This window comes from Mus caroli, chromosome 16 (assembly GCF_900094665.2).
Source record: "Mus caroli chromosome 16, CAROLI_EIJ_v1.1, whole genome shotgun sequence".
Lineage (NCBI taxonomy): Eukaryota > Metazoa > Chordata > Mammalia > Rodentia > Muridae > Mus > Mus caroli.
Genome location: NC_034585.1, coordinates 67676834 through 67686983, shown reverse-complemented (window position 1 = coordinate 67686983; position 10150 = coordinate 67676834). Strand labels below are relative to the sequence as shown.

Here is a 10150-nt window from a genome sequence, read left to right as displayed (position 1 = left end):
CTCTCTCTCTCTCTCTCTCTCTCTCTCTCTCTCTCTCTCTCTTTCTTTCTTTCTATTTTTTAAATATTGAGTTGGGGTCTCACATAGTCCCCACTCAATCAGTGTCTGTATCCAAGGACGGCCCCAAACTCCTGATCCTCTTGCCATGTCACTTCCCAGGTACAGTGCTGTGCTATTGAGTGTGTGCTACTTTGTAGAAAACACTGCTAACCAATGACATAGGTCAGGTTGTCTTAGGCCCTAAAAGAAACCTCTACTAACATTACTTTGATAAGTCGACATAGCACCAAACTGCATTCTAAACACTTAAAAGATAGAGTCATACTTCAGTAGAGCGCTCAGTCCTGATCCATGGGTCTTCTTTGGATAACAGACCTGGGTAAACTGGAGGCTCACAGCTGGTAAAGCTTCAGGGAATAAGTGAGAGTGGAGTGCTCCTTTGTAATGGAGGCATCCCCATGCCCAAGTTCCAGAGGCTTAGGGAACATTGCAGATGAGGGAGCAGAGAAGATCAGGTTGGGGAAGGCTGATACAAAAGTATGTCTTCAGCAATGCTCTCATGAGCTCACTCCAAGGATGGTTACCTGCACAGAGACCTCATCTTTGTCAGCAATGGGTTTTGTGACTTTATTTTGTAACCCAGGCTGGCTTCCAACTTGCACACAGCACAGCGTCAGTCCTGGTTTCATGTCACTATTTTTCAAGACTCACTTTTGTTTGAAAATTAAGCTCCTCAAAATCATTTTTTTTTGTTATTTGAGTTTCTATAAATGTTTTTGTTGCAATATTCTTTTGAATACTACTGTATATTAACATTAGATCAAAGTTAATATCATATTCAATAATGTATATACAAGAAAAATGATCAGTGTCTGGTAATTTGTATCTAGAAGGATTCTTTTGCTTGGGAAATACTTTAAGAATTCCTCAGCTTTCCTTGCCTAGCCTCTTCTGTTAATGGGCATCTTTGATTTCTCAATTGCTGTGTCCTAGTGGATCAGTTAGAATGCAGTAGTAACAGATTCTTTTGCCTCAGAAACTACCAACCACATTTTATGGGAATTTTATATTATTTACCTCCAGCAAACTAGATAATTTATGAACATAAATTTAAAAGTCTAGAGTAAGAAGAATTGCTTATGTTTTTCTCCATATTTCCACTCACCCCACCTGAATACTTTTTCACCATATTTCCCTAAAATAGTTTGAGATTTGTTGGTATTTTTCAATGTTTGTCTCTTGTGTGAGCCATTTCTATTTGTTCAGTTAGAATGATGTCTTTAGAATTTCATTCCTCACAAGGTTCCATTTGAATATCCCAGAGCAGATTCACATGATAATGTTAAAAGTGGTCCCAGAGATGATAGAGGAGCTATAAGGTAGGTCCTCATGGGTCAGTTGCTCATTGTGGGAAATTTGTGTGATGGTCAAGCTTTGTGTAAACTATGACAATAAAGCTGTACCGCGCCTTGGTACAAGGTAAACTTTCCTGAGCAAGTCACATAACTCAAGGTATCAGTGTGATGTTGATCTTCATTGTCAAGTTGACTGACTTGAAATCACTTTTGCTCAAGCTTGTGAGGGAGTTACTCCCTCTGAATGTGGGTACCATTATCTTCCCGTGGCTGGAGTGATATAGTCAAAAGGGATTAGCTGAACACAAGAATGTACTGCTTTATGCTTCCTGTCTTCAGCACTAGGGTGACCAAATTGCCTTATGATTCTACTATTGTGAACACTTTCAAACTTTCCCCACTTGGATGACTCTATCATCCTAAACCATCAGCTAAGTTAAAGTTGTCTTCCCTTCAGTTTCTAGCTGTCCAGCATTTGGTTCTGGCAGGAAGAATAGTGAATAATACAATCCACTTCCCCATTTTCAAGTACAAATGCTCATGTCTACATTAGGTACCATGAATTTCGAAACACATCATGAACAATTTCCATTATGAACAGTACGGCTAAATAAGTAATACTGTCAATTCTATGGCCTGACATGATTGAATTTAAAGTTTAGATGTAGAATAACTCTTAAGAATCCTGGAGTTCGAAGAGAAAAGGCTCTCTTGTTCTACTTCAATGGATAATAAGCTTATAACTTTACACTGGAGATTCTGAGACCACATGTGTGTCCAGAAAAGAACTGCTCAGTATGAAAAACCATTCATACTTTATGATAACATAAATGTATGACCTATATCTCTGACTTTTTCTAAAAAAAAAATAAAGAAAGAAAGAAAAAAGAAAAGAAAAGAAAAGAAAAGAAATAGAAAGAAAAAGAATGAAAGAGAAAAGGGGACCACAATTCAGTGAGGGTTGGGAAATGCAAAACTTAAATGAAAACACGGCAAATTGTCTCCAGCTTGTCTTGCATAAGAGTTCTCATTGTCCTGTACTCCCTGGCTTTGCACTTTCCAGTCATGTCAGTAGGACAGAACTCATCATGGGCAAGCACAATAAAAACAAACGTTGTAAGAGGCCCATTGGACAGGCAGACTTTATATGCCCCAGTACAGGGGAACGCCAGGGCCAAAAAAATGAGAATGGGTGGGTAGGGAAGTGGGGGGGGAGGGAATGGGGGACTTTTGGGATAGCATTGGAAATGTAATTGAGGAAAATACGTAATAAAATATATATATATATAACAAACGTTGTAATATCAACAATTAGCTTGCAAGTGTGCCCCCAATGGAGGAGCTAGAGAAAGTACCCAAGGAGCTAAAAGGGATCTGCAACCCTATATAGGTGGAACAACATTATGAACTAACCAGTACCCCGGAGCTCTTGACTCTAGCTGCATATGTATCAAAAGATGGCCTAGTCGGCCATCACTGGAAAGAGAGGCCCATTGGACTTGCAAACTTTATATGCCCCAGTACAGGGGAATGCCAGGGCCAAAAAGTGGGAATGGGTGGGTAGGGAATGGGGGGGAGGGTATGGGGGACTTTTGGGATAGCATTGGAAATGTAAATGAGGAAAATACCTAATAAAAATATTAAAAAAAGTTAATGACTGGCATGCATCTTTTGATCAATCATATTCAAAAGCAGCATTCTTGTCTCGACATGAATTCTTGGATCCATTTCTCTATCTGCTTTTTGAGATAGATATAGAAATAGTGACTTTGAGGCTACCCTTTAATACTTGGTGAAAAGTGCTTATACATACACGTGTTCATAAGTAAATTCATTGGTTCATATATGTGCATGCAAACACACACAAACTCAGGTGCACATGCACACGCACGCACATGTGCACGCACACGTGCACGCACACATACACTCAATATCCTGTGGTATAATAAAAGAAAAGGAATTGGCTGTATGGATTCAATAGTGCAGGGGTAAGCATCAAATCCATTTCTTTCTTTTAACACTAGAAACAGGTTTATACCTACAGCATAAAACAGTACTTACAAAATGTATAAACACAGAAACAGATTTTATAGTCAAGTATGAAGTGATTGCACATTCACAAGAAGAAATCAATAAGTTGATCCTGGACTGTAAAATATTTACCAAACCCAATTAGAAAGCATTAACTCTTAAAGCATCAACTCTTAGCCGTTAAAATCAAAGCACTTATAATGTTTTCAATTTCTAAGTTTCCCTTCTTATTACCCTCAGACCAAAGTGCTTATATATGAGATTTTTAAATTATTAGATTTACATAACTAGTGTTTTGATATCCACACAAAAACTTTCAACATCTTTGCAATTTAAATAGAAAAGAAATTATAATACACATCCTTAGGACCTGTCAGTCAAAATCTTTCCAAGTACCGGGAACTGTAAGAGTTAAAAGGGGGAAAAATCAACAAAAAAGAAAAGCCAAACAAAACTCTTCTTAATGAGAACCAGAATAGCATTTCCACTGCATAGCACTTTGCAGGTAGAGCCCATTTATTTTGCATGCATATTTAATGTGTAAAATTCTTTTTACATCCTAGAACAACCTCTTGAAACACGATGGACTTAAGTAAACCAGACTAGAAGCATTCCTCCACATGAAGAAGAAAGAAAGAAATGAACCAACAGTAAATTAATCTGGCTACTCACGGTTCTTTTCACCTCTCCACCTTGACCCAGCTTTCATTCTGCCGGAGACACCCACAGGGGAAGTTATTTCAGCCATTGAGAAGAGCAGTATCAGTAACAGCACAGCCATGCCAGGTAAAAATAACCTCTGTGGAGAGTCCTGTCGCAGACGAACCTGAAGGCTCTTACTGAGAAGAGAAACCTGGTGCCAACCTTGTCATTTCAGTCACCAGAAGTGCAAAGATGCTGTTATCCCCATTCACTTAAAAAAATAAAACAGGTATGCTCCTCTCAGCCTCTATTTGAATAGTGCAGAAAATGTTTTTTTAAAACCCCCCAAAACTAGAAGAGATGTACAGCTTCCCTCTATACATAAGCACAGATGTGAGGATGGAGAGGCTGACAGTTTCCGGAGTCTTTCTGCTGCCACCAGTTCCTAATCCGCTCCTGCCATCTCTCACTTTTTTCCAAATGTTTGTCAACATCTTTCATAACATGGTAAGGAGAAAAAAGCTGAGACTTCCGCATTTCCCTACCTACCCTTTCTGTACCACTGATTATAGTACTTGACGAAACTGAGTATTTAATTTTGGCACTGCAAACACACCTCATTTCAAACAGAGGTGCTTGTTAAGAGAGGGGAAAAAAATCCCCTCACTTGTTCTCAGAGCTCTATCTAACATCTTGCAGAAGGGATTAGATGTATAAATATTGGCTGCTAAGGGATGATAAAAATACCTCTGAAAAAGAGGGAGTGGTAAACAACCATCCTTCATCCTCAGCCTGCACTGTTCGATTTCTCTATTCAGAGAATAATATATAAAGACAGTCTGCCAGAAATATCTCCGCTCCCTGAAGCAGGCAAAATGTAGTGTGCATGGCGCGTTCTGGGATCATCTGCACTGCATCACAAACACTCGTTTGCTTTGTAAATACATGTTGGTATCTTCCAACTCTTCTGTTTCCTGCATAATGATTTTTATCACTTTATGAGCTGAACAGAATTTTCATCAAATCAGATTTCTCTGCTTCACGATGAAGTCTATTTCCTATGGACAAATGGAAATTTTGCCTTGATTATTTTTGGAACTATACAGTAATGGCATAGATACTTGCCTTCACTTTGGAACACACATTTATTTTTAGTCATAAAATAATTTTTTGCTTCCAAAAACATTATTCCACAAAACATACTCTAATATTTTAATAAGAACATAAAACTATTTTCAGATGCTTCTATATACATATTAATGTTCTCTAACCTGGTGCAGTTCACACAGCTGCCAAGATTACTTTTTAAAAATGTACGTGAGGATGTGCAATTTACTATTCTTTTTCTACAGCTGAGAAAAATTAAAGGTCTCTAGGATGCAAGTACATCAACAGATAAGCAAAATAGGGTTGGCATAGGACAGGAGTGGACAGTGGAGATTGTGGCCACACACAGATAGAGCTCTGTGAATAATGAGAGGAGCCGCTCAACTTCAGTTGTTGTTCCCAGGGATGTTCCAAAACCAGAATTGTCAGATATCTTAAATTATAAACAGAATTATGCTAACTATTATGCAGAATCTTCTCTGAAATTCTAAGCCAGGCATACAAAGAACAAAAAAATGTATCATCAACATATATTATCCAGACTCTTTGATTCAAGAAATATTACTGGGTGTGGTATTTCAAAACTGTAATTCCAACTACTGGGAGGCTGAAAAGGGAAGACTTCCATTAGTCTGATTTAAACTGGCTACAGAGGGAAACTTTGACTCAATATTAAATAAATAAATAAATAAATAAATAAATAAATAGACAAGGTAATACATAAATAAATAATATTAAGATAATAAGTATGTTATTAAGAACCTATGTCACAAAGTCAAGTCAATAAGATACACAGACACAAAACTTGTCAAATCCCTCATAAATATTTTGCTATTCTGGGATAAATTGCACTCGGATCTTCATCAACAAATTATGTTGATTGACAAGCAAACAAACCTATGCCTTCCGGGGTTACAAAGAAGCTCCTTATATTTTCTTTTTAAGTCTTGCTTTCAACCTTAGAATCTAATTACAGTAAGACGTTCTCTCATTTTGCTAAAGAACACAAATATCCAGACGGCCATGTCTTTCCACTCATCATCCATTTCCTAAAGAGCTTTCTCTCCAGCTCCACCTGGCACAATCCAGTTAATGTGGATAACTTAACATGTGCCAACTGCTCAGAGATTACTAGCAATAATTCTCCATTTTTCTTATGTCAAACTCACTTACAACTAAAGAGTTCAGAACACCAATTGAAATCCATGATGATCTTTTGGCAGTTCATGAGCTCAGGAAGTACAATAGTATCCTTCCTGTGTAAAACTCATCATTGTGATTGTGTCTGTCAAACTAAGCCATGTATCCCGATTCCTGAGAATAGATGGGAGGAATCAAAAGCACCTGCCATATTCTTACCAATCTTCTTTTGAGTACCCCACGTGTGCCTCTCACCCAGTGACTAAGGACTTAGCAAGGATCCGTTTGTGTCGATTCTTTCATGAGAAAGATAGTTTAATGTGTAGAAGGAATAGCTACACATAAATCCCAGATTTTAGGACATACTTTGAACATACATCTTTAGCGAAGTGAAAAGGGATGTTTCCAAAAATTAGATTGCAAGAGGTTTTAGTTTAAAGCTTCTCTGTGGAAATAGTGTATTTAGCACAGCTAGGTTGGGTGAATAATTCAACTTGGCAAATATGGGAAGAGGAGAAAGTAGGAATACTTTGAGAGATAACAAATGTATAACATTCAGATGGGAAAGATTTGGATACTTATTAACAATGTAAGACTAAAGAGAGTTAGTTGAGGCCCTTGGAACTGAACAAAGCTCTGATTCAAAAAGAGATACGTACTTCATGAAACAAATGGAAAGGGAAAAAAACCCACATGATCATCTCACTATATGCTGAGATGACATTTGCCAAAATTCAATACCCTTTCATGATAAAAGTGTTGGAGGAAACAGTAATACAGGATTGTACCTAAACCTAATCAAGGCAATATATAAAACCAATAGATAACATCCAATTAAATAGAGAGAAATGCAACACATGTCAACTAAAATTAAGGACAAGGAAAGGATTTCCCCCTTATCTCGTCAATATAGAACTTGAAGTTCTATCTAGAACAATAGGACAACCAAAAACAATAAAGGGATACAAATGGGAACGGAAGAAGTCACAGTATCACTATTCACAGATGATAGTGATAGTATATGCAAGGGACCCCCAAAATTCTACCAGAGAACTCCTATCACTGATAAAACCTTCAGAAACATGGCTGGATATGAAGTGAACTCAAAGAAATCAGCAGCCATCCTCTATACAAATGGTAAACAGGCTGAGAAAGAAGTTTAGGAAACAATATATTCACAATATCCACAAATAATACAAAATAACTTGGTGTCACTCTAACCATGCAAGTGAAAACCTGTATGACAAGAACTTCAAGACTCTGGAAAACAATTGAGAAAGATATCAGAAAGTAGAAAGATCTCCCATGCGCTTGGATGGGTAGGATTATCATAGTAAAAATAGCCATCTTACCAAAAGCAGTCTACAGATTCAATGCAATTCCAATAAAAAATTCCAACACAATTCTTCACAGATAATGAAAGAACAATTCTCAACTTCATTTTGGAAAACCAAAAATCCCAGGATAGATGAAACAATCCTGAACAATAAAAGAACTTCTAGAGGTATCACCATCCCTGACTTCAAGCTGTACTACAGAGAAATAGTAATAAAAATTGCATTGTATTGGTATAGAAACAGAGAGATGAATAAATGAAATTGAATCAAAGACCCAGAAATAAATACACATACCCATAGACAATTGATTTTTTTCAAAAAGACTCCAAAATTATACAGTGGAAATGGGAGAGCATCATCAACAGATGGTGCTGGTCTAACTTGATGTCTACATAGAGGAGAATGTAAATATATCCACAGTTATCATCCTGCACAAAACCAGAGTCCAAATGGATCAAAAACCTCGATGTAAAACAAAATACATTAAACCTCATAGAACAGAAAGTGGGGAATAGTCTTAAACTCATCAGTACAGTATCCAAAATATACAAAGAATTCAAGAAGTGAGACACCAGCAATCCAAATAACCTAATTACAAAGTGGGGTGCAGAGCTAAACAGAACTCTCATCAGAGGGATCCTAAGTGGCCCAGCACCTTAAAGAAATGTACCAGAGACCTGAGAGGTGAGAGACTCACAGGTCTCAAATGGAGGGACCTTAGAGGAAATGTGCTACATTGGAAAGATGGAACTGTAGAGTCCACCTCCAGTAGAAAGACGGGGAATCAAGTGGAGGGATGGGGTTGCCACCCCACAGTCAAAAACTCTGACCCAGAATTGTTCCTGTCTGAAAGAACTGCAGGGACAAAAGTGGAGGGGAGCCTGAGGAAAAGGAGGTCCAGTGACTGGCCCAAATTGGGATCCAGCTCAGGGGGACACAGGTTGGACCTAGGCTTCCTGCACATATGTAGCAGATGAGCAGCTTGGTTTTCATGTGGGTCCCCTAACAACTGGAGCAGGAGCTGGTTCTGAGCCTGTTATCTGTCTGCTTGTGGATCCAGTACTAATAAATGGACTGCCTTGTCTGGCTTCAGTGGGAGAGAATCCTCCAATGACTTGGTGTGCAAGGCATTGCAGGGGGCGTTAATGTGTGTGTGTGTGGGGGGGGAGTGATACTCTCATCACAAGATGAGAGGAAGGGTGATATTGGGTTTAAGATGAATAAATAACTAAAACAATAAACAAATAAACTAATTATTTTAAGGATAAAAATAGTATAATAAATATCCTCATTTCAGTATACTGCCTACAGAGGGTGGGATATAGACAGATATATTCAGATATATATTATCTTTTTCAGTGAAGAAGATAATTTAGAGGGTATCAAAGTTGCAGTTTGACAATTTAGATGAAAATTACCTTTTCAAAATATCTCTGTCTATAGCAATAACAATAAATTTTACAATGAGTGGATTAGAACATATTTTTCAGGCAGAATTATCAACATTAGTAGATACAATACATGCAATGGATTCTAGTGTAAGATTACCAGTGAAGTAGACTTGGCCATCAAGGATAGAGATGTTTTCATCTTTGCTTTTGTGAAACAACTTTCTAAACCAGGTTAAAAAAGAATAACGAACACTATAGGGAAAGATGGTATATACACCAGTGTAAAAAAATTAAGAATTTAAAATTACTAGCTCTCAGCTTGCTTGTTCAAATGCATTATGTACCTCAATATAAGGTCAGTTATCCTGAATGTGATAGAAGAGAAAGTGGTGAATAGTCTTTGACTCATTGACATGAAAAAATACTTTTTGAACAAGACACTGGGAGCACAAAAACTTATGTTTTTTTTTTTTAATGAGATATAATGAAACTAAAATGATTCTGTCTGGCAAAGGGCATCATCATTTGAGCCAAGCAACAGACTGTAGGTGGGGAAGCTAATCTTTATCAACGATGCACCTAATCATTTAAAGAGCATCTCAGAGGCAAGAGATAGTACATCTTCTAGAGCTCTGAAAGCATTGTGGGAAAGATGGATGTTTATGAAAAAGAAAAGATTAAAGGAGCTATTGTTAGCTTCATGGAATAGCATATGCCCATGCTGCTGGTAATAGATAATAGTATTCCTTTTTTAAAAAATATTTTTATTAGATTTTTTTTCATTTACATTTCAAATGCTATCCCAAAAGTCCCCTATACCCTCCCCCAACCCTGCTCCCCTACCTACTCACTCCCACTTCATGGCCCTGGCGTTCCCCTGAACTGGGGCATATAAAGTTTGCAATACCAAGAGGCCTCTCTTCCCAATGATGGCCGACGAGGCCATCTTCTGATACATATGCAGCTAGAGACATGAGCTCTGGGGGTACTGATTAGTTCATATTGTTGTTCCACCTAAAGGGTTGCAGACCCCTTCAACTCCTTGGGTACTTTCTCTAGCTTTTCCATTGGGAGGAGCTGTGTTCCATCCTATAGATGACTGTGAGCATCCACTTCTGTATTTGCCAGCCACTGGCATGGCCTCACA

General features: G+C 37.9%; 1 protein-coding gene across 5 annotated transcripts in view; it reads right to left on the bottom strand.

The window, feature by feature from the left end:
- The window catches only part of Robo1 (roundabout guidance receptor 1), a 997918-nt gene that overhangs the window by 718947 nt on the left and 268821 nt on the right, over positions 1-10150 (bottom strand). For 3 of the 5 annotated variants that reach the window (XM_029470373.1, XM_029470375.1, XM_029470378.1), the window contains exon 1: positions 4059-5029. The exons of the other annotated variants lie outside the window; for them this stretch is intronic. In XM_029470373.1, the coding sequence (XP_029326233.1) occupies positions 4059-4167 (109 nt within the window). In that variant the 5' untranslated portion in view covers positions 4168-5029. Of the gene's footprint in view, positions 1-4058; positions 5030-10150 lie in introns of those variants that run through there. 5 annotated transcript variants of the gene reach the window in all.